We start from the raw sequence: 24,565 nt of genomic DNA, 5'->3' as shown, positions 1-24,565 counted from the left end.
TTTATTATGGCACAAGCTTTTATGGATGATGTTCTGTCTCTACTGCCAGATGCCAGAGACAGTATGCCTTGGTGAATCACAGGTGAGGAGTGCAGTGTTGAACCCAGGTCCTGCTTGCAGACTTCCCATAGGCATTTAGTTGGTCAGTGAGAAGAGGATGCTGGATTAGATGGGCCTTTTGGTCCAGTGCAGCAGGGCTTTTCTTATGTTCTTATATCTTAGGAATGCTAAATGTTCTATTTGAACCATTGATTAACAAGGGCTATATAAAGTAACTGGAGGACTAGTTACATAGTGGAGGTCACCCTGATAAGGTGGGTGGAGTGAAGTACTCTTAATTGAAAGTCTTGATGTTCACTGTGCAGAAGCATATTCCATCCTTGGGCATATTGACTACATATGTAGTTACTTACATATGTTGTTTGTCCCCGTCACAACTACCCACAATCAGCCACCAATGGTGAACCATGTAGATCGTGTACAAGGTGGAGAAACAACATGGGTAAACTTTATGGCAGAGGTAGGGAGCCTGTGACCCTCCAGATGTTGTTAACATTACAACTCCCATTGGCCTACCCCTGCCTTATGGGTAAAAAACAGAAAAAATTAACACGAGGTTGCTGTCTAATTCCAACCTTTGTCAACTTTCTGCTCAACGCTAATGTGCCTGATGAAATTTGTATCTGATACCCAATGTTGTAGTGCCATTCATTTTTGAAATCATGGAATAAATATCATGTTTCACTCCATGGCCAGGATGTGGAGTTCCAAGCTTACAGTGGGCATTTTTCCAATCTCCTCTCACACTACAGGCACTTGCACCCCTGTGAAGCTGCTCCTGGAATAGAGTGGTACCTCGCAAGACGAAATTAATTCGTTCCGCGAGTTTTTTCTTCTTGCGAGTTTTTTGTCTTGCGAAGCACGGTTTCCCATAGGAATGCATTGAAAATCAATCAATGCGTTCCTATGGAAACCGCCTTCAGAAAAGGTCGGGGGACAGACTGTCGGGGGACAGGCTGTTCTGAAGGCTGGCGGGGGGAAGAAAAGCCCTTCTCCCCACCTCCCGCCCCGCAAGCTCCGGGGACAGGAGGGCTTTGCTGCCGCCCGCCAGCATTTTAAAAGCCCCCAGGACAGCGGAGACTGTCCTGGACCTCTTCTGAAGGCCGGCGGTGGGCGAAAGTCTTTGCTCCCCCCCGCCTGCCTTCAAAAGCCGTCCGGGATAGCGGAGAAACGCGCTGCGCTTCTCCGCTATCCCGGGAAGGCAGGCGGTCGGGAGCAAAGACTTTTGCCCCCCGCCGGCCTTCAGAAGAGGTCCAGGACCTCTTCTGAAGGCGGGCGGTGGGCGAAAGTCTTTGCTCCTGACCGCCAGCATTTTAAAAGAGGTCCCCGGAGATTTCCCTATGGGCTTTCTTCTTGCGAAGCAAGCCCATAGGGAAATTCGTCTGGTGAAGCACCTCGAAAAACGGAAAACTCTTTCTTCTTGCGAGTTTTCCGTCTTGCGAGGCATTCGTCTTGCGAGGTACCACTGTATTACACAAATGGCTGCTATTGGAAATACTGGTTAATAGTCATTCTTCCCCCTCTGCTCACTGTCCTGTCCAAGAAAATAAGTGCTTTCAACTCACACAGAACTTTTTGGCTCCTGGACCAACACAAGCTAATACATGAAATTACTAGTAAAAAGCTACAATCAAGAGGTCACTGTAATAAATGGGAAGTTGCTTCACTGGCTTGAAGCCTGCTGAAAAAGCATTTATATATGCAGAAGCACAGAAGGTACAACAGTCATTTTGCCAAATTTCTGTATGCTTAAGACTTTGATTAATACAATTGCAATTGTTTTGCTAATTTTGTTTGCTAAGTATCCACACTCAAAAGCTTTGATGTTTATTTTTTCATAGCCCATCCTTCACCCTACGGGCTCAGGGCAGATTATGTCTATAATAAAATTACAGAAAATACTCCAGAATAAAATTCATAATGAAAAGACAATCAGAAATGGAAGACTATTATTTATGCCAGCTGGGGAAAAGCTGTATTATTGTGCCTAAATTCTAAGGGAGGACAAGTTGTATTTTCCATATGGTAATGAATGCATAGTAAGGTGACTGAGTTTACCGAGTGGGCTAGAAAGTGCCAGATTTATGTATAGGCTAAGTAGGCTGAAGCCTACGGCCTCTAAATCCAGGGGGCCTCCCCAGCCCGCCCAGCGGGCAGCCTCCCCTCTCCCCACATTGCAAACCCAAGACTTCATGCAAGGGCAGGGCAACTCGGGCCCAGCAACTATGAGACTCAGGGCCAGCCAGTGGGGTCCAATTTTAAACTCGAGGGCCCAACTTGAATTTTTGTGTGGGGCCCTAGCTCACAGCCAAAGTCTGCAAAATCTTAGAGATATAAATCCCTGTGCCAAGTCATTTTCACAAGGTCAGCAAAGCCATTCAGAAATCAGTCCTATTATTGAGTTCTTGTGCAAGCTTGTACAGTTCACTTCTGGATTTTTTTAAGGAAAATTGGAGAAGATTTTGATGAGCTTGAGAAACAAAGCAAAAGCAATCTTGCCAAATGTTAACCACAAAACAAGGAGACAAAGAGTGAGGGAACGACAAAGAAATGACAGAAGTGCACCTGATGCCTTAGATGCACTTTCTTTAAGAGATAAGTTTAGGATAAAATCATTTATTCCTATATTGGATGCACTTGAAGCCAATTTAAAAAGAACTACTGTGTGCAGTGATATTCCACAATTATTTTCCATTCTTGCTATCCTGATAGCATCCAAACAAGAAACTCAGCAAGGTGTTGAACTGTTTATGGAAGCATACCCAGAAGATATTCCTAATGTGGAAGCAATTTTGTGGCTATTTCTTAGCTTTATGGTCACTAACAGCTTGGGAGAGAGTAGTTTTTCAAGACTCAAAAGAATTAAAAATGAATTAAGGGCCATAATGTCTCAAGAGAGGTTGTCCGCATTCTGTACATTGAAAGTGACAAACTTAGACAAACAAATTTTGATGAAGTTTTCTGATGTCCTTTAGAGGAGAAACTGTGAATTGCAGAATTTTAAATACCTGTCATCATCCTTGGCTTCACTCAAGTGATCTTTTTCAAGAAATCGGCAGACTGTGGCAGAAGTTAAAGTCTTTTCTGTTAAACACTGACATCTAGTGGTGAAAGATAAAACTACCCTTTTAAAACGGCAATATTCTACCATTTCCTCTGGTTAAGAACATACAGTTTAGTAAATGTTTATGCATTTTAGTCTTCTGAATTCATTTAAATATTTATGTATTTAATATAAATTTATTATTCAATATTTTATTTAAAAATCAGAACTTTAAAAAAATTGCACTTCAAACATTTCTTTAAAATACCACCTTCCCCTAGCTCCTCTTGCTATATTGTGCTATCTTAAATCTTATTCCTGAAACTCTCTCCCAGCTAACTCCTTTGGTCTTAAAAACGCTTCAAATTATGTAAATTCCAACTGCTGACACACCTTTGAAAAACTACTACTAGTTTATCCTACATTCCACAATTCTTTTCCACATTTCCATAAATGTCTAACCCTCTTTAGGCTGCAATCCTATACCCTCTTACCTGGTAGGAAGTCCCATTAAACGATTAGACTGCGTAGAATTGCACTGTTGGTAACCGAACTCTGAAGAACTTCTCTTTGATATCCTGCTGACTATCTCCTCCATCTTTCTAAAACTCCAGAATAAAATATTTTTGTAAGTTTACTCAAATTATTAGCAACTTAACCTAGCAAAACAAAATTTCCTGCAACTGTACTCCTTTTACTGACCATCCTCTAGTCTCACACTCCAAATTTATGCTCTGCTTTTATTATCTTTTTTATGTTAACTATTGCCCCTTGCCCTTAACTCAGAAAGGGCAGAGATTTGCTGGTAGTACAGAAGGAGGTCCAGAGGGAGCTCAAGCAAACTCCATTGAAGAGAGGGAGAGGGAAATTATTTCCAGAAGCAGAATAAAGTAATAAAGTAGAAGAAAGTAGCTAGCCAAACTGCTAAGGAAGGTGTGTCTTTTCAAATCATTTTTGAAATGATTTGAAGGCTTAGTGTCTTAGAAGGCTTAGTGTCTTTGGGCAGAGGGAACATAAAATTGTATTATCTTGAGGAGCAGTTTCTACAAAGATGCACATTGGCACATAGAACCAGCCAGGTCACTATGGAATAAAGTTAGCCCAAAGGAGTTGTGTGACAGAAATTTATTTATTTTATTAAATTTATATCTCACCCTTCCTTCCAAAGGAACCCAGGAATATAAAAGCAATGGCAAAACTTAGTATTAGGAGATATTTGTTTCCTTTTAGCTTAAATATATTCTGTAGGTTTTGCTTTTTGAAAGACAGAGGAAGTGACACATGATAAACCTTTCACATCAGGGGAAGCCAGTATGGTTCCTGGTTGTTAACAGCTGTAGTCCAGCAACATCAGCAGGTCACCACATTAGGTACCTCATTAGTTACCTCTGCTTTGCACTTTATGAAACTATGATATTGCTCCTAGGTTACTAATAGTTAACCTAGATGTACTTAGCTAGGTTTTCTAGAAAGACAAGTGTCTATAAATCTAGTAAACAGAATTAAAATAACTGTAAAGGTAATTTTATACATACTTTATCTGTCTATCTGGCCTCAGAAAATCCTTTGAGCCATCAGATCTGTGTATAACACTTTATAGAAGTATCCACAATCAGTTCATGGTTTTCATCCTTGGCCAGATATTCTATTCACAATGACATAAACTGAGGCAATACTAGGCAAGAACATTGCAATATACCTTAGATGGAAGTAAGACATGGCAATGTTGTAAGTCTGCATCTTTTATTATAGAATCTACAAAAAGAAAAAGGAAATCTAGGATTAACATTTGGAAAAGTTGGTCCACCTTCATGCAAGATAATCTTCACATACAATCCTCATTCTTTGAAACTTCAGTGATTAAATTCATCTTTTTTTTTAAGAGTTGAATTCGTATTGATGTCTTAGCTTCAATTACCATTTTAATAAACTATTATCAGCTTCCTGAAAATCCTTACTATTTTTAAATTTTATTTCTTAGACCTTATTTTATACAACCTCTGTAGCACAACTTGTACAGCACTGACTCAAATAAAAGTTGTTGTTGTTGTTTAGTCGTGTCCGACTCTTCGTGACCCCATGGACCAGAGCACGCCAGGCATAAAAGTTGTAAGCAGTCAAAAATTTGGGCCAACATCAAATGTTACACTAAGAACTAAGCAACTGCCACCAACCTGAGCTGCTACTACCAGAACTCACCATGAACACTTCCCCTGTTCTCTTAAATGGTAATGGCACCCTCCTGAGACGTGCCAGAACCCACCCAAGAGGTGCCAGAACTGAGTTCCTCCTGAAAAAGAGCCCTGGTAATTTGACATTTCTACATATACCTTGTCAAGGAAGAAGCTAAGTTAAGACATCACATTCCCCCCTTTCTTTTCCTCCTTTCCTCCCACTCCAAATTAGCAACTCAGCAATTTATACTGCAAACTCCTTGTGCTAGAATTTGAAGAAGTATAAGAAGCTGTGCACACCAAGACTACAGTGCTGTAAATAATAGCTTTCTCTCTCAGCTAAATGTTATCCTCCTAGCACGGCAATTTTAAAGCATTTTGCAATTAGCTGCTTCTTAGAGGATCACACATTTTTCTAATGCTTCAACTGTCACATTGGAGACTGAGAAGTTTCCAAATTACCCCAGCTTTGGAATTCAACAGTGCAGAAGGTATGAAAGACAAAAAACCAGCTAGCTAGTGGATGGGCTCTGCTTGGTTTGTGGATGCTCTTTATGCTGCAAATATCTGTTAGTCTGGACACAACTGTTCTGGGTTTATTCAGCCTCCCAAACCTAAAATGTCCAATTGACAAAATAGGGTAAATTGTGGGTCAACAAGTCACTCTCCCAAGCTGGGTTCTAAACAGTGAGGCACACAAGCCTCTAGCTTCATACCAAGTGGGCTGCAATAGTATTTTGACATGGAACCCATGGGTCACCCCCCCACCAGCCAGTTAAGCTAATCAAGGTGCCAGGCTTTTGAAAGGAGGTGCAAGGCTCTGGCAGGGTCATAGAGCTCTCCCACCTCTTTCACAAAGCTGGAAAAGTGCTCAATATGCCTTAGGAAGAAGGAAGGACTCTAGGACCCTGGCAAGAGCCCTTATGCCTCCTGCCCATAGCCTAGCCTAGCACCTCATTTACCCAGCTTTGGGAAGACAGTGCAAGGACTGCCTCCAACATTCTCTATCAGTGTATGTAGAGGAGCAGAATTTTAAATAGTAATAAAATTTCTGAAACTGGCAGGTTAGCTCATTTATATATTTCATAACTGAGATTCAACTGCACTTCAATTTGGTTTACATTCATGCCAATGCAAAACTGATAAAATGTAACTGTTCTAATCGAGATGTGTATCAGGAAATGCTGATGTGGCACCTGTGGGCACACATGCTTTCCCTGGTGTCTCCCTTGCTGAAAACCCAAATTCTACTGGAGTTATCAGTACTGGTTTTAGTGCTTGGTTGCAGTGTTTGTGTGATGCCCAAAAGAGTTTCTCCAGCTTGTTAAGTATGGCCCCTAAAGATAGGCAACAGCTCATACAATTTCAGTGAAGGGTAGGCTAAGAAGAAACCCAAGACAGGCAATCTCCCTAGTGCATCTGAAACACTTCAGAAAAGTCTCTACAAACTGGGTGAACCGATGATAAAATGGCAAATCAGGTTCAATGCAGGTAAGAGCAAAATGACACATGCTGGCCAAATCTATACACTAATGGCATCTGAATTCACTGCAGATAAATTCATGGAGGATGGACAAATTCATGTAGATAAATTCATGGCGACTAGCCATAGTGGTTTTATACTACCTCCATGGTTAGAGGCAATAGATCTCTGAATATGAGTTGATAAACACGCCAAGTGGGGAGACTGCTGAAGTACTCATATTCTGCTTGTAGGGATACCCTTTGGCATCTGGGAACAAGATGCTGGAGTAGATAGATGCCTTATGAGGAATGGTTGAATGAATTGGGTATGTTTAGCTTGAAAAGAAGAGACCGAGAGGAGATAGGATAGCCACCTTCAAATATCTTAAACACTGTTGCATGGAGCGAGCTTGTTTTCTCCTGCTCCAGAGCCTAGGACCCAAACCAATGGGTTCAAGTTAACAAGAAGAGATTCTGACTAAACATCAGGAAGAACTTTCTGACAGGAACAGTGGAACAGACTCCCATGAAAGGTGATGGACTCTCCTTTCTTGGAGGTTTTCAAGCAGAGTTTGGATGTCTATCATATATATGATCTAGTTGTGATTCCTGAATTGAGGGGTTAGAGTAGATGACCCTCAGGATCCCTTCCAACTCTACAATACTGATTTCATGATCCACCCAACAAAGGAAGCATGCTTTTTTCTTATTCAATCATTTTCCCATATGCAAATTTAATCAAAACTCGCTAGGGCAGATCTACAAGGGTTGGTTTACTTGAACATCAGCTGGGGCTGGGGTGGGGGGAGAGAGGACAAAAGCAGGACATGACAAAGGTTTAAAAAACTGTGCATAGTGTAGAGAAAGTGGCTATTATTTTTTCAAGGGTTTTTTTTTTAAATTAATTTCTTGGTTGAAGGTTCAAGATATGTAAATGAAAATATTTCTCCATCCAAACGTAATTGGCTACTACACCATTTGGTGAAGGCCAATAGCCAGGAAATGTTTTAAGCAGCAGCAGAAAAATACATGACAGAAAATCCACTTTCGAAGGCAGCACCTGTCAGAGTGCTAAATCCAGACAAACAGGGTTAGGCTAAGGTTACCAGATTTTTTTCAATGAATCCAGGGACACTTTTCAACTTCCTACTAAATAGATGGATTTTGTCAGGAGACTGATTTGTAAATCCGGGGACTGTCCCCGGGAAACGGCGACATCTGGTAACCTTAGGTTAGGCCAGTGGTAGAACACAGAATTTACATGCAAAAGGAAACGCTATTGACTTCCATGCGGGCTTTGGAAGCAAAACTGAATTTCCACTCGGCGTCTGCCAGGGAGCCTGCGGAACTCACATCCCCTGCCTTCTCCCTCTTAACCTCAAGTGTAGATGGCCTACCACGAGGGTCGGTCCACGTGGTAACAACTTTTCCACGAAAAAACGTAACGAGCTGGCCCTTAAAAAACACTTCTGTGATGTTAAAGAGGGGGAAACTCCGTTTTAGATCATGTGTGAAGAACAAGCGTGTAGCGAGGTGCGTGTGTGTAATGCTCAGAAACGGGGTGGAGGGGGGATATTTGCCACGACTTACTCCGGCGGAGATAGGCAGGCACTACTATTAGCCGGGAAGAGCAACGAAATGGACCCCATGCGGCGGAAAAGGTGGAAAAAACCCGACTCCTGCATGTAGGGATTTCCATCCAATATTGGCGCGTCCTCATCCGCCGGTCATGAAGCGGAGCCGATTTCAACACATTCTTTTTCGCTTCGGCCTACGCGGCAAGCTCGGCTCTAGGTTTCCTCAGCAGCGGCTGCCGTTCCCGCCTTTCCCAGCCAGCCTGAGGCGGCGCCGCTGCCCTACAACATAACCTCGCCGAGTAGGCCTCCCCTCCGCGCGCATGCGTCGTAGCGCCAGGAAGCAAAAGGCAGGCCTTTCTTTACCACCCTCGCCTCTCGCTCTTCGCTGCCTCCGAGACGACAACGCGGCCGCCGCCATGCCGAAGCTGAGCAAAGAGTCCAAGCAGCGCCTGCAGCACTTGTTCAAGGGCGGGCAGTTTGCCATCCGGTGGGGCTTCATCCCGGTAGTACTATATCTAGGTCAGTCCTGAGCTGGGGAAGAGCAAGTAGGTTGCCGCGGGCGGCTTGGTCACGGAAGACTCGGTATACTCTGGCCTGAGGCAGGCGACGGGGGCGGGGCGGGGCAGCTTCCCGAACCGTTAACGGTCTTCCCGTCAACGGCTGTTTAGAGCGCGCGCGCGGCGCGGCTTCTTGGAACGCGGCGGCGACAGTGACGCAACCGGCGAGTCACGTGGCCGATTCCCCATAGCTCCTCGTGATTAGCGGGGAGAGTTCCCTGTGGGGCAGAAGCAGCTCATTGCCCGTGTCCGCTTCCGTTCCCTGAACCCAAATTCTCCGCTTCACAGCTCACTTTAGCGCTGCTAGTTTCGGATTTAACCTAGAGAAAAGGCAAGCAGGCTGTATCGTGAAAGCCCTTCTGTTTTTCCTTTCCTTTCCTAGTACTCGTTAGAAGGCGAGCTTGTGTGAATATGGTGATAGAAGGATCTCCTGTGACCTTGAGTGTTTCTCAAACTCGGGTCTCTAGCTGTTTTCGGACTAGAATTCCCTTCACCCCTGACCTCACTGGTCTTGCCCGCTAGGGATGATGGGAGTTGTAGTCCCCAAAACAGCTGGCGACCCGAGTTTGGGAAACACCGCTTCAGACTGTCTGTGGGCGACACAACTGTTGGATGCTCTTGTGCGCTGAAAGCTATAACACCTTGCAAGAAGAAATAATTATATCCAGCAGTAAGCTGGGCTACATTTGTCTCTCTGGTGTGCTAGCTTTCTACTTGAGTGAGCTGAATGGAGGAATAATCACTGACAATCTCCCCACCCCAGTTTGCAAGTTGCTTATAAATAATAGTTTAAGCTTTCAGAATTCTGTATTTCACGATTATGTGAACTCCTAAATGTGTTTAAGCATGACACAAAGGTAAACATGGTTAAAATTGCTCACAGGTATGTTATTTCTTTTGTGGTATCAGGAGTTTGCTTAGAAGTCAGCAGATTTCTGAAAACTAGAGGCCAATTTTTAGAATGTTCTTAGAATTTCCCAGGCCAAGCTCAATTAGTTCAGCAATGATTCTGTTCTATGAAGTGTCATTGACAACTTCTTTTTCATTTGCTGGGAAATAAATTATTCCATTATCCATGGGCCTGTTGTGCAGGACATTTCTTACTGAATTCCATTAACAATGCAGTAAAGTCCTATTTATTAGTAAGATCAGAGACTGTTTTTCTCTGTCTGGTGGATTTGGTGGGCAACATACATCATGCCACAAAATAAGGACTGTTTTAGATGTCAGAAATACTTTTAGAAGAGTATTATTTCTTTAGAAGAGTATTCTTTCTTCCCAGGCAGATTATCAGTGCAATTCTAACTTGGAATCTATCTAAATCCTAATACATTTAATGGTGCTTACACTCAGGTAAGTATGGGGTTAGGCTTGCAGCCCAAGTCACCTGCTGGTGCAGAGGAGTGGGGTTTTCAATGTGTGTTGCTGAGCACGCAATAGAATGGACCCCTTTCTTTGCACTTCTACTTTATGGCATGTTGGGGTGGGGAGTGCAGGAGACTGTATCAAAGTGCAATGCTATCTATTACATTACTGTGGCTAGTCATGTGTGCATTAATTCTAGAAATATTTATTATATGTAAAAGCAATAATATATTCATGATATAAACTGACAGATACATTGTTTGTAACTAGGATTTAAGAGAGGTGCAGATCCTGGAATGCCTGAGCCAACCGTTCTGAGGTATGTTTTCACTAGTTAATACCTCAGCAGAAATAATGCCTGCTAAAGGAGAAAATAGAACATGTGCTTTGTGATTAACTTGGAGGGGAGAGTTTGAAACTTTTGCTACAATCCTACACTCACTTACCTAAGAGTAAGTCCCATTCCATTTATACATCTCTTACACGTGCACTTACAGAAATATCACACAAATTACATTTTAACTGTTGCTATATTCTCATGTAAGGTGTAGGTCAGGATTTGGTGCTACCATTTTTTAATTTAAGGGACACACCATAAGAAGGAAATGTTCTATCTTTTGGTTGCTGACTTAAGTATATCATCAAGGGATATGACCTGATTGTGTCAAGTCCTCTTTCTCTTGGAATGAGCTTGCTTCAGTAACATTACAAACCAAGAACTGGTAACCATCGAATGATTTAAACACCGACAGCTTACCCTGCTTGAAACTGAATTTTTAAAAAGGCAGTGTATGTTGTTTGTTGTTTGATCAATGTACAAGGCATAGGCCTTCTGTTTCATTTTGTTGTTGCCTGATGGCACTAATAAGACCTCGTGGAAAATATGAGTGGTTACATGTTAAGAGTTGGAATGAGGTGGAGAGTAGGAGCCTAATAAAACTAGACTAATAAAGGCTAATAAAAAGCCTAATAAAGCCTAATAAAACTAATCCACTCTGAAGCCTAACAGTTTGTTTTCCAAACAGACTGTTAGGCTTCAGAGTGGATTAGTGGGAGAAACTTTTTTTTTTTTTTGCTGTTGCTGAGGCATGAATAAGTATAAAGTTTATGAATGACTACTAATGTTACTCCTACTGAGAGTAAGTCAATTTAAATCAGTGGACTTAAGTCAATTGATTTCAGTTGGTCTGTTTTGAGTATGATTTAGTTGGATATGACCAGTCAGAATCTACTTCCAGGTATTGGTGGACTCCCACCATTCCTGGGGCTGATATGAGTTAAAGTCCAACAACATCTGAAAGGTGACAGGTTCTCCACCTGTGTCCTATGTGATCTCAGAGGTGGTTTAAAATTTGCTGGTTTTTTTGTTTTGTTTTTTAAATTCAAAACAAACCAGATTGGCAGAAGGACTTTCCTTTCTTATAAAATTCTGGAAGTAATAGAAAAAAACCATTCAAGCTTTTCATTAATTTCTCCTTGCATTTATGGTGCTTCTGTATGGTGACACTTTATTGTATGGATGCTACTGAGAATTGGCATTAATGTAACATTTTATCATTTAATATTCTACTGTCTGGCTGCTGTCTGACTGCTGTTTAGACTCCTGTAATTAAACTGTCATGTAAAATCCCATTGTCTGTTTAAAAAATCTGCAGGTGATCAATTTATTCAATTTTATGTCTTGTCATCTGCCTCTGTTTTTGCATTTATGAGATTTAAAAGATAAAATGCATCCTCTTCTTAATACAAGACTTTCTTGTATTATCCAGTATGTTTAGGATATACAATTAAATGAGACTTGTTCTGTTAAGTGAAGTGCATGATGCCCAAAGTGGCTTTGTTGGATTGTATGCAGCATACATACAGACACCCCCAATACACATGTACTCGCCAAGCATCCAGCACACTAACCACACTTGCACTTACATAATGTGCACATGCAAACACCCCTCCCCACACTCACTGCATATACAGCATATCCCCCCCACTCATACAGCACATACATTCACCAGGCACAGATACACACAACTGGTGTGTTTCCAGCATTCCCCACTCAAGTGCCTTAGAGCTTCTTCCGACACTTTGGGATCACTGTTTTTGGTGACTGGGACCAAAGTGCTATTAATTTCTGCACTAAAACATGGGGTTTCCATTACTGTGGCCTGAACCAACATGTGGTATTAAATCATTCATTCATTCATTCATTCATTTAGATGTGTCACACATATTTGAAATGGTCAACACATTTAAGAAGTCTTTGTAGTAGTAATGAAATGGGTTGGGAAGGGAAGGGAAGAATGTGCTCCCCTTTAACTATTTTATATTTTTGTCAGTCCTTGGAATCTTGAAGACCAATGGATGGGCAGATAGAAAAATGGATGTGATCATAGTGTTTACTATTTTGGGGGATAGTTTAGTAGCATAATTGGGGTGGACACTGAGAGTGAACTCTTATGTTTACTCAAAAACTGGGACTTAATGGGACTTACTCCTAGGTAAAATGGCAGCCTAAATACACAATATCATAAATTTGCTCGGGATTTAAATGAGTGTAAATGAGATGAAGCATTGAGAAGATTCCACCAATTTCTTGTTTGTGGCTTGAACCATATTATTTATAGTACCTAAATAATCTTGCTGACTTTTAAAAGCAGAAACTGTCTTTCTAGCTATTATTTGGCCTTTCCAACCAGTCAACTGAGCTGACTATCATAACTTCACTCGCTTATTATGTTACATGTTTCATCTTTGATTTCATTCTGGTATGCGTGATAATGGATAGAATTTTATCTAGAATTTTATTTCTAGAGTCCATGATGGGTTGCCAGGTTCCCTTGAAAATAATAGTTGGGATTGTGAGCATTTTTGGAGAGCAGTGTAATATGGATAAGCCTTAATATTACTTGTCTGTGTCAATCTAGGTTAGTTTCAAGATCAGTCATAATATTACAATTTCTTGAAGCCACCTCAGAATTGCACTGAAAGAATGTGACAGTATACTAAGAAAGAAAGAGAGAGAGAGAGAGAGAGAGAGAGAGAGAGAGAGAGAGAGAGAAACTAGAAGGCAGATAAAATACCCCCAAATGTATTCTACAGTCACATGAGTGTTAATTCCATCTTATATGGTTGGGTGCATTTAGCACTTTAAATATGATGGTGTTCCTAATGGCCACCTCAGTATCTGTTATGTATTGATGATTGAATTCAAACCTGAATCCAAGCCTAAACCCCACCTCTGTCACTGTTGGGTAGCCTAGGCTGACTATCCCTCAGCTGCAGGTGATTATCAGAGTGGAACTGAATAAAGTATCCCTAGTCTCTTCTAATGATTCTACATTTGCTCTGTTCTGTTAATTAATATGACTTACTTGCATCTGCACTGGCTGACCTTCCACGGTTGAATACATTATTGAATGTGTAAAGCTGCAGCTCTGTACTCAATTACATAATAATTACAACATTGAAATCAACAGGACTTGCTTCTCATTAGACATGTATAGAACTGTGCTGTAAGTGACAAAGTTGTACTTTTTAGTATTTCTTGAAAGAGCTGTTCTGCTGGTAACAGCATTATAAGAGTTGTGATCAACTTAATTTTTCCCCCTTTTTTCTTCCTCCACCTCTCTTAGTCTACTATGGGGATGAAGGAGTTAACCACAGCATTATGGAAGCCGGCTGCTGAGCAGGAAAAAAAGATGGAGATGCATGCATTCCAAAGGCTAGGAAAAACAACACTGAGCTATGCCACTGGCAAGCAGACTTCCCTGACAACATGGAATATGCTTACAACATAATGGAATTTCCATCTGTCTAATTTATTTGTGTTACACTTTCATTTTTTCCCTTTAGAATAAATATTTTGTCTGAAATTCTTTAATGAGGAAATCTAATTTTTGCAGGTCATGACACATGTTAAGACTCATTTCCCTTTACATCCAACTGCTGGATTTCATAGAATTGTTGGAAGGGACCCTAAGGGCCATCTAGTTCAACCCCCCTGCAGTGCAAGAATCACAGCCAAAAAATTCCAGACAGATGGCTATCCAACTTCTGTTTTAAAAAATCCCACGAGGGAGAGTACTATCTTCCGAGGTACTTTGATCCACTGTCTTAACATCTCCTGCAGTCAGAAAGTTCTTCCTAATGATTAGTCAGAATCTCATTTCTTGTAATTTGAATGCATTGGTTTGAGTCCTATCCTCCGGAGCAGCAGAAACAAGCTTGCTCCATCTTATGTGTGACAGCCCTCCAGTTTTACTGTGTTCAGGCTAAACATAGCCTTATTATTTCAACCTCATCTTTGTAGTCTTCAGACACTGGGTTGTTTGTTCATGGGTTGAACAAAGTAATCTCTTTGGTGACACTGCAGAGGAAAAATGCTGCATATGCATAATCAATAAGCATTATCTTCAACAATACCCTCCTTTCCACATACCTACAATAATAGTACAGACAGTTGAACCTTGACAAACCTTAGGCATGTCTGGGAGCCAGAGACTGCAGCTATGAAGCTACAGAAACCTAGAAGGTACCGTTATTTTTTTTACAAACCTAGCTTTCCTGGCAAGAGCGGGGTGGTGATATATCTGTTTGTTGTGGCTTGGAGAAAACACCATACTTCAAAAAGAGTCCTGGCTACTTGTGAGGAAGCCATTCCTAAGTGGTAAGGAATGTACCAACCAATAAGCCACTGTTTAGTTTTCCATTAGAATGTGTTTGACGTAGTATAGGGGGCACTGCTATGTGTTCGTCCTTTGCACGCACAGAAAGAAGATCAATAATTGCTTTACCAGTGTCCAACATTTCAAAAGCTCACTGGGTCAGCCCGTCAGTTTACATCAGTGGCCAAGCAAAAGCTTGGAACGTCAGGAAGATTTGATCAGACCCCTGTTAGTCTTGGCAGTGGCAGAAAAAGAAGTATACAGTGTTGACGTGAGTGAAGCCCAGTGCCCTAACGGGGGATGCAGAGCACTGCTCTCCAGTCAGTGTACTGACAATTTGTTGAACAGAGATGGGGCTCAAAAAAAACACTCTGCCTTCCCCCAAAGAATAAAGGGGGTAACTAGCTGAGGAACCAGTTGTCAGAATCTGCTAAGATTTTGATAAGGTCTGAATATGTACATGCCTATACCTATCCACCACTTTGGTGATGACCTCTGGCTGCTGACTTGCCAACAAGCAAGATTCCCTTAGGTCTACTGTTCCCAGTATAGTGTCTTCAGACACACCCCTTAGCACTCAGCAAGGCCCTCTGCTCCTGGTTTCAGTTTGGGCTGGGGGCTGGGGTGGGAGTGTCTTTTTGAGGTTGGGTGTTTCCTGTTTTTTTGTTCTCGTGTTTTATTTTTGGAGGGATGTAGGTGATTTGCCAGTTGTTTGTGAGAGGATCTAAGCATAAACCGTTTGGGATATTTCTTTAGGCCCCACACGACAGCTTCCTAAATTTCCAAAAGTGACCCTAGGCCTAAAAAGGTTGGGGACCTTACTATGTCTGGACTCATACTTGACATCCAATAAAGATTGATATGTCAGTACATTTAACTCCGTGATACATGTTCTTTCGGTTCCCAGAAAAGTCCAGGATGCAGAAGAGTTGGTGTACGTAGCCAGATGGCAGTTCTGAGCGAGTCAGACTATTTCTTTCTTGCTATGCCTGAAGAGTGCCCAGTAAAGTAGAAGGATGGTGAGAGGAAGCTGCGTCAACTTTGTAGTGCAGTTAAGAGAATGAATTATGAAATATCTGGTCCAAGCTTCACTTCAGCTGTGGATTTGCTGAGTGGCTTTGGACAAGTAGCTGTTTCTTGGCTTCAGCTGCCCACTTATAGGTTGGGTATTGTAATACAGCATTGCCTATCAGGGCTTTTTTGAGGATTACTATGATAATGCGTTTGGATTTAAGTATTTAGAAAAAGTACTACATCAAGAGATCTAATGAGGAAGCAGGACAAAGATGAAAGACTTATTTGGTTCAGTAGTACTTACTCCCAAAAATGTACAGAAAACTGCAGTCTTAAGTATTATTAATTCACTCTAACTGCAAATGTCTATTAGGCAGGCTTGTTACTTATATAATAGAAATATCAATTATCAAAGTGCATACAGGCATACAGTGCATACAGGCACATTCCAACATGCAGCAGCCGCCCAAACAAAACCCACTGCTGTCTTTTAAGAATATCATCTTCCCCCTTTGGGAAAAGAAAATCAGTCTTCCATCATGCCTTTATTGTGGCTATCAGAAAAGGAAACATCAGCCAGGCTCCCTTCCATTGTTCCTACATTCAGCTTCGGAGAGCCTGTTACCACCCTCCATCTGCCATTGTGCAGACTACCAGAGGGATGTGGGGAAGCAGCCCCCCCTGAATTGAAGCAATTTGTACAACGGAGCGTAATGAGCTCTCTCTAACCAGTACCTGAATGGGAGTGCTGTTTCAAATCTCAGTAGCAGCAGCATGAAGGGGTGGATAGGTGGCCTGAAAACTGAAACATGCAAAGGAGAAGCAACATAAGGTAATTTAATCAAATTGCTACTTTTTGTTACTATTTCTTTTGTTGATGTAGTTTCCCACCGTTGTTATTTAATGACAGGTAAGCTGCCTGTCATTAAATATGGGACGCGGGTGGCACTGTGGGTTAAACCACAGAGCCTAGGACTTGCCGATCAGAAGGTTGGTGGTTCAAATCCCTGCGACGGGGTGAGCTCCCGTTGCTCGGTCCCTGCTCCTGCCAACCTAGCAGTTCGAAAGCACGTCAAAGTGCAAGTAGATAAATAGGTACCGCTCCAGTGGGAAGGTAAACAGCGTTTCCGTGCGCTGCTCTGGTTCTCCAGAAACGGCTTAGTCATGCTGGCCACATGACCCGGAAGCTGCACGCCGGCTCCCTTGGCCAATAAAGTGAGATGAGCGTCGCAACCCTAGAGTTGGCCACAACTGGACCTAATGGTCAGGGGTCCCTTTACCCTTTACCTAAGCTACCTTAGGATGTGAAAATGCCAAAAAGTGGAATATAAATCAAAGGCACAAAATTGAGTGTGAGCAATGTGATATATGTAGTTTGACACACACACACACACACACACATATACAAATTCAAATTTAATCTTCCCCAAATAAAAGCAAACATAAAAATATGAAGAGCCCTTGCAGTCTGAAATGCATCTGGTCTCTAGCATTAATTTTAACCATTACTGTAGTTCGTTCTCTCTCTCTCTCTCTCTCTCTCTCCCTCTCTCTCTCTCATCCCCTTGAAAAACAGCCCACTGAAAATTCTGTATGTTCACTGGCCCCAGAATGTAAAATGTCTGTTGTGAAGAATGGAGTAGAATATATTGAAAGAACAGAAGCACTCTGTACTGCAACCTTTTGTTACAGCTCCCATTGGTAACATTACATCTCATGTTTAACATTTTCTAGCTCACTTTTGGAATGAACATATGTTGAAAACATTTTGATCTACTAAAAGTAAAGGACATTTGCAGTAAACCTGATATAAACATGGTATTAACCCATAATACAGATGCAGTGCAATAAAGTAGTTTTTTAATAATTTATTTGGTTTATTCTCCATAAGGCCCCAGGGTGGGTTACAACAGTACAGTATAAAATATTAAATATTAAAATCAGTTAAAGCAGCAATAAAACAGATTGTCTTTCACTGTAAACCCATACAAATTTTTGTTTTCTAAAAAATATATTAAATATACTTTTCCAAAAAAATATGGTATAATTTAGCTGTATATTCTCGATCTATAATTTTCAAGTAAAATATTCAGTGAATACTGAAATGGTGTGGTGCTGACTCCCTGTTAAAATTGGCTGTGAGTCTTGGGAGTAAAAATGCATACACAAATTTAATAAATATATTAAATATCATAAATAACTGCAAATAGCATATTCCCAATTAAAGAAACAACATAGTGAGTTCTCAAAAAGGAGAACAACATGAACCTCTGCTTCAACTGCAGATGTTTTGAGAACTGATGTGCCCAATTTTTAAAAGGCATTAGAACTCCTGGCCTCTCATAAGACACGAAGAGCCCTTGTAGTTTTCTGCATAAATAAAGTAAAATCTTGAAGTATGAAGTGTTTGATAAGTGTAACAGTCCAGCCTCTGTGTTCTCGAAGCTTTGTGGCAAGAATTTTCTGAGCGGCTGGATCTGGCAAGGTCACAGTTTCAGGATTGTTCATCTGTTAAGGGGAGGAAATAATAAAAGTTGCTGGTTATGGTGCTGTTTTTTTATCAGACAAATGGATTTTACTCATCTTCAGGCAAGATGCTAGTTGGACGTATTTACAGATTGCAGAACCCTTTGTAACATGCAATGTTATATGTTTAAGTTATCTAGGAGTTCTCTAAGGAAAGGGATTGATTGTGAATCCACTCTGGGAAATGTAGTTGTCCAAGGAGAATAGGGGTCTCCTAACAACTCTTAGCACCTTTAACAAGCTACAGTTCCCAGGTTTCTTGGGGGTAAGCCATGAATGTGGAGGTTTTCTATAATCAAGCGGTAGATGAATTTTATTAAATAAACAAACAAACAAACAAACAAACAAACAAATTATAATGCTTATAAGCACATAATGCAGATCACTCAAAGGAACAGTTATGCATACACTCTTCCCATCCAGAACCCAAAATATTGTTGGATACAGTTTCTCTCTCCGTATTCTCTATCTTAAACCAAACTGTTCACACAGCTAACTTTTGTAAGGGACAAGTTCTGCATTATAACCCCTAACCCTTTTTCCTATATAGGAATTAATTGGGTAATGGTAATAACTCACTGTTTCAAAAGTTAAGAACCTACTTAAATTGTATTTTAAAATACATCCATAGAACTTTACACATAGACAGGTCCTAATTCTACATGGAGGGGGAAATTGAAAAGTCTTTTTCCCCCTTTGTCTATCAACCTAATACATAGTCCCCCCTCATTAATAAGGCTTATTGTTACAGCTGTCATAAGCATAACTAACAATGGTTTTTTAGGTTATATATTTGTTTGATTTTCCATTGTAAACCGCCCTGTGATCCTCGAATGAAGGGTGGTAAAGAAATTTAATAAATTAAATAAAAAGAAGTAAAACACCAAATGGGAAAAAATGTTTCCATTTAGTGCCTATAGTGTTATGTGTCCTTAACCAGAGTGCATTGTGTGTTGTCTTCCAGAACTTCATAATCTTCTCCCTCCATCTCCTTATCTCCCAGAACATTTATGTAGGATTAAATGTAATAGAACTTACCATTGCTCTCAAGGTATTTGCCAGGTGCTGTGTGCTTGGCCGAAAAGTTTCTGCAGTCTCAACAGAAGCTTCTTCTAAATATTCAAAGAATGTCCCAAAAGCATAAAGACCACTTGAAAGTCTTCCCAGACATGTTTCCTAAAACAGGAGAATAAATAAAAAGTTGTTAACGGAAATTTATGAGTCAGAAATATTACACTCATTACATTCCTTAACAAATATTTTATGGTGCAATAAAACTGTATGACTGGGGTAAGCAGTCAAAATACTCTGAGTTGAACAAAATATTATGAACAGCTTTGGAAATAATATGGTTGACTATATACACCAAACAATCATTCCTACTTAATTCTTGCTTTCATGCTACACAAATGCAGTCTTTATCAATCCAGACTATAAGTGCTGTTGCTTATGTAGTTAACATCAGCAGGCTTAGGGAAACCTCAGCATTTGCAAACATATTAAAAATGCTTAGTTCTAAAAAGGGAAACTCCAAAAAGAGCACAATGAGGTCTGAGCATGTTCAGTAACCATAGATTGAATGCTCCTTGACTATTGGGAATGGGATGGAGTGGCAGGAATCCTGAACAGCAGAATTCAACCAGCATTTTGTTGTTGGTCCCACTGGTAATGTATTAATAAACTTGCCTTTTCAAATCCAGTGTCATAGCATTTATCTTCTTGAGTGATCTTTGGAAGGTTGAGATTATTCACGGACAGTTCCATCTTGCCTTGACAGACGGCCTCCTTCTTACACAGCTAGTAAAACACAACAAGGTTTAATCAGACTTCCCCCCCCATGACCACTTTAATGTTATATTCCAGACCATCCATATACCCCATGGAAGATGTAAACCTCTCTCCATCACTGACATTCATTAGGCGGTCCGAAATTGCTTTTCCTGTGGTCTTCTGACCCCGGCAGCTATCCCTAATCTGTAGATGCAGCAGTATTCGCAATGCTAGGTCAATTTCAAATTGGAATTGTAATGTATACTGAGAAAAAGGGATTCTGAATGTCAATTTGCAACTGTAACTCCACTTTTTAAACATTTCCTATAAAAACTGACTTAGGTGTGCCCCTGCATTTTGAACTTCCCTGCAAAATAATTGGGTTCTTCACTATGTTTAGCCAGGGTACCAAATTTCCCAACCCTGGAAAGCAAAACAAAAAACAAGACTTCAAATCTCAAATCATTCATTTTTCTCTAAATCTTAACTTCTTTGGTGAATATTAGTATGAAGTAATAAGTGAATAAGGAAAGAGAGAACAGGAATGTATTGAGCACTGTTTTTATATATATAGAAAAGCACATACTGCTACTAAAACAAATGTGTATTCCTAAATAAAGAGTGACCAATATAGGATACATCATGCTGAACGATTCTCCTAGAAATACCCAGCGCTTCGCCATCGCTCAAACTCTGCCTATCAGCCCATACCTAACCATGTAGCCTCAGAAGTAACTCCCAGGTAAGTGGCACACAAAAGTGCTAGCTTGGCCCCCTGACTGTGGGTGCCCGGGGCCGTGGGTGCCATGCAGCTTGCATGGCCCTGGCACCAAAATTTGTGAGTGCCTGGCTCCTTCATGGGGAATTTTGTGGGTGCTCAGGCACCCAGGGAGCTGGCGGCACCTATGGCAGCACATAAGACTGCAACTTAAGTTTGTAATATATACAAGGAATGTAGGGTTTAGAGGATTACTGTATGGAGGCTCTGAAAGTATTGGCGGGCATGTGTGTTTTTAAAAAAATTACACAGATTTATGACACAGTAAAATGTCTCAGTGGTGTTCAGAAAACCAAAAATATAAAGAATGCACAAAAGAATAACAGTTGAAATAACAGTAGAATGCCAGAAGATATTTTTTAAAATTCGTTCAGAAAAGGCTTGAGTAAATGAAAGGTCATACCGTAATCACACTGAAAGAGTAGATTGTTGGAGGAAAGGTGTAACAGGCTGATGAGATAGCAGTACTAACTGCACCATCTGGACCAAACTCAAGGGGAGCCCCATATAGGGTACATTGCAGTAGTCAGTTCCTGAGATTTTCCCTGCCCAGGAATGGCCATAACTGGCCAATCAGCTGAAACTGGTAGAAGGCACTCTTAGCCACAAGTGACAAAAGTAGCTCTTCAAGGAAGCACAACCCTGGTCCCAAGCAGGTAATGAACGACCAACTTCCTGACATGGGAACGGCCTACCCACATGGTTTACCTGTTGCTTTATCATCCTTTGCATTGTGACATACTTTATGTACACAAGCTGTTTTAAATAAATATAGTTCTATTAAATGCTTCCTATGTGCATACTGGCCTTTCCTGGTTTTGCTCTGAAGGTTTCTGCTCTACATTTTGGTATCCTCACAGTGTTGGACGAGGGGACAAATCCCCACTCAGCTCTGAAGCCCAGCAGGAGATCTCTAGTCACTTCTAGGCCTAACTTACATCACAGGGTTATTATGGGGCATAGGAACCAGCTCCTAAGGGCTGAGGTTCCTTTGCCGCCCCCCCCCAAAAAAAAATTTGAGAGGGCCACTTCCCATAGTTGATGGACATTGCCATTCAAATGGTTTGAGAACCCTGTAGCCCACCTTTAGCCCCTTGGAGGACAGGTGGGATATAAATGTAATTTTAAAATGCTTTAGAAATTCTTGGGGGCACTTCAAACAAAATTGTTATTGGACACTTACATTATTGGGAGTTCCCAAATAATAATAAAAAGCACTGCTCAGTCCTGTAGCCTGCCTTTCCTGGGTTCTTGTACAGGGTTGGCCAACTTCCAAGAGACTGTGATCTACTCACAGAGATAAAAACTGGCAGTGATCTACCCCCTTATTTGGGGGTTCAGTTCAAAGTTGTTGACCTTTGGGGAGGAGGAAAGCGATGTTGAGCTTTTTTTAGGGAGGAAAGCCCCGTTTTTTAGGGGTGCAAGGCAAAGGTGTTGAGCTTTTTTCAGGGGAGGCAAAGTTTTTTAACTTCTGTGGGGGGAGCCACTGATCTACCGGTGATCTGCCACAGACATCCAGTGATCTACTGCTAGATCACGATCTACCTGTTGGACGTGCCTGCATGCTTTTTGGCCTGCTAGAATCCACTTCACCGCTGCTGTTCGTTTGCAATAAATGCTTTTCTTATCTCAACCGTCCTTCTGCAAAGAGATCTGTCTCTAGCCGGCGTCCTGGGAGCGCAAACGCCCCAAGGCGTTGTTGCGAGGCTCTGCCAGCCCTTGAACCATTGGAAAGATGCACTCCCTTCTCCAGGCTTAGGAGCAGAAGGAGCTCCTGCACTGAGCTTGAAAAGTTGCAACACCCCAGCTAAGAGAAGCAAAGGAGATGCCCGAGTCCCCGCCCCAAGAAAAGACGCGCGCTCGTTTCTCGTTGCGCTCTGCGCGCTTGCTCTCACCTCTCGAGTCAAGCCGGCCGCTCTTCCCTGCAGCCAGCGCGCCAGGTCCACGCATTTCTGCAGCTGGAGGCGCTCGGGCGGCACCGTCCTGGCCGAGGAGTCGTCGCTGAATTCGGACTCCCCGGAGGAATCCCCGACGGGCATAGCCTCTGCCCTCAGGAGCAGCAGCAGCAGGAGAGCGACGGCAGCCCCAAAAACGCCTGATGGGAGAAAAACGAGGAAGTTAGGCAAGCTGAACCAAGGAGGTTCCCGCCGGCTGCAGCTGCGCGCCAGGCTGCCCGGCCAAGTTGGAGACGCTCCCTTGCAGAACAGGAGGAGCCCGCCAAGGCGGCTGCCAACTCACACGCCAGCGGAGCCTGCATGGCCTTCTCTTCTTAGGCTTGACCCTCTTTGCTGCCTCGAGAAGCTTTGTAGCTTTGGGGGCTGTAGAGCTGAGTGAGTTGTAGGGCATTTCTGAACCTATTTATTGGATGGGTCTGACTGCACTTGGGGAAATCCAACGTTGATTAAGAACTACTGCGGTTTTTTTTTGCGGTGGTTTCTTTTTTAAAAAAAGTAGTATAATGAACCATGGGGGCATCTGCTGGGAAATACTGGAGTAAGGCGTGAGGTCACAGGGAACTGAAGATGCCTTTTAGCCTACTTCGATTAATGTTCTTGTGGACCGCTTACAGACTTTAAAGTGAGGCATGTGCAAGGGAGACTGATGACCCCTCTTTCATTTCCTCTCTGTGTGTGTTGGAGCAAAAAAAAAAAAAGTTCTCATGAAGGAGTGAGAGTAGTCATTTGAGATAATAAACAAAAAGCAATTCAGCTTTTTCTTTGGAAAAGCTCTGTTATGGAACAATGCTGGCTATAAAGAAATCCTAGTCCAAATTGCATCCAAACTGTTCCATAGCAGCAGGGAGTGATCACACCCACCCCAAGCAGTTCCTATGACTGTGATGCATGGGAAAGCACACAGCACAATGCAAAAAGTAGGTGGGAGCCTTTGTTGCAAGCACAGAAAGGGCCGCCCTGCAGTACAGAGAACAGAGTACTGGTATACAGCACATGTGCAGCCCATTGGGGACTTGCCTCAGGTGCAATGATAGCTCCATCAGTATTTGATCAATGCCTTGGCCACCTATGAGGCCCAGGGCATCTTATGTGAGTGCCATGATGCTTGACAGTGCGCATGACTTCAAGACCCTGGAGGCTTCCAGTCTCCTGCACCTGCTAGAGAGCTGACTCACAGGTCACCAGTGGCTCCTGGGGAGATTTCTTTGGATGGATGGGATAGAGCTGTCAAGGGCCTGCAGGTCATTCCGCTCTCCTCCACTGATAATACAAATTACTAATAAGTATGCAGAGATAGCCGTCCCTTCTCCTTCTGACACACCTCTCCACCCAACACCTCTCAGCCTCCAGGCCCTTGTCCAGGGTCCAAACAAACTCATAGATCCACCCTGAAAAAAATCTTAGTAAATAGAGTTCCTGGAATATGTCAACAGCACTCTGGTCTCTCGCTGTACATCAGGCTTGCTTTTAAGGTTGAGGGAGCCTCTGCAGGCTGCTCTTCTCTGTTATCCTGGGATCATTTTACCTGTCCTCACGTCAGCCTCTAATTTGTTCACATGCTTAAAGTGTGAATCAGGTTGAAGGGAGTAGAAAGAAGATCATATGTTGCCCTTCTGTGAAT

At 42.0% G+C, this 24,565-nt stretch overlaps 2 protein-coding genes and 1 non-coding gene across 3 annotated transcripts; 1 reads left to right on the top strand and 2 right to left on the bottom strand.

Moving 5' to 3' along the window:
• Window positions 1-4,652: 4,652 nt before the first annotated feature.
• Window positions 4,653-4,742, bottom strand: LOC128398597 (small nucleolar RNA SNORD93). Its single transcript, XR_008327178.1, has one exon. It is a non-coding gene; the product is annotated as a small nucleolar RNA SNORD93 (small nucleolar RNA).
• Window positions 4,743-8,594: 3,852 nt separating this feature from the next.
• TOMM7 (translocase of outer mitochondrial membrane 7) lies at window positions 8,595-14,109 on the top strand. Its single transcript, XM_053410444.1, has 3 exons — window positions 8,595-8,837; window positions 10,511-10,559; window positions 13,870-14,109. The coding sequence occupies exons 1-3, from the start codon at window positions 8,639-8,641 to the stop codon at window positions 13,883-13,885; spliced, it is 264 nt and encodes an 87-aa protein (XP_053266419.1). The 5' UTR covers window positions 8,595-8,638; the 3' UTR covers window positions 13,886-14,109.
• A 3,705-nt stretch (window positions 14,110-17,814) lies between these two features.
• Window positions 17,815-23,188, bottom strand: IL6 (interleukin 6). Its single transcript, XM_053410447.1, has 4 exons — window positions 22,885-23,188; window positions 20,128-20,238; window positions 19,480-19,617; window positions 17,815-18,423 (listed from the first exon to the last, which is right to left on the bottom strand). Exons 1-4 carry the CDS (start codon window positions 23,026-23,028, stop codon window positions 18,256-18,258), a joined length of 561 nt encoding a protein of 186 aa, XP_053266422.1. The 5' UTR covers window positions 23,029-23,188; the 3' UTR covers window positions 17,815-18,255.
• Between the last annotated feature and the right edge of the window lie 1,377 nt (window positions 23,189-24,565).

This window comes from Podarcis raffonei, chromosome 12 (genome assembly GCF_027172205.1).
Source record: "Podarcis raffonei isolate rPodRaf1 chromosome 12, rPodRaf1.pri, whole genome shotgun sequence".
Taxonomy (NCBI): domain Eukaryota; kingdom Metazoa; phylum Chordata; class Lepidosauria; order Squamata; family Lacertidae; genus Podarcis; species Podarcis raffonei.
This window is presented reverse-complemented; position numbering and strand designations above follow the sequence as displayed.

Bases quoted from the DNA above. Each gene is read 5' to 3' on its own strand.
- TOMM7 (XM_053410444.1), top strand. From the start codon at position 8,639: ATGCGTCGTAGCGCCAGGAAGCAAAAGGCAGGCCTTTCTTTACCACCC. The intron at 8,838-10,510 runs GTCAGTCCTGAG...GTTTGTAACTAG, and splicing joins CCCGGTAGTACTATATCTAG to GATTTAAGAGAGGTGCAGAT.
- IL6 (XM_053410447.1), bottom strand. From the start codon at position 23,028: ATGCCCGTCGGGGATTCCTCCGGGGAGTCCGAATTCAGCGACGACTCC. The intron at 20,239-22,884 runs GTGAGAGCAAGC...GTGTTTTACTAG, and splicing joins CGGCCGGCTTGACTCGAGAG to CTGTGTAAGAAGGAGGCCGT. The intron at 18,424-19,479 runs GTAAGTTCTATT...TCCCCTTAACAG, and splicing joins CAAATACCTTGAGAGCAATG to ATGAACAATCCTGAAACTGT.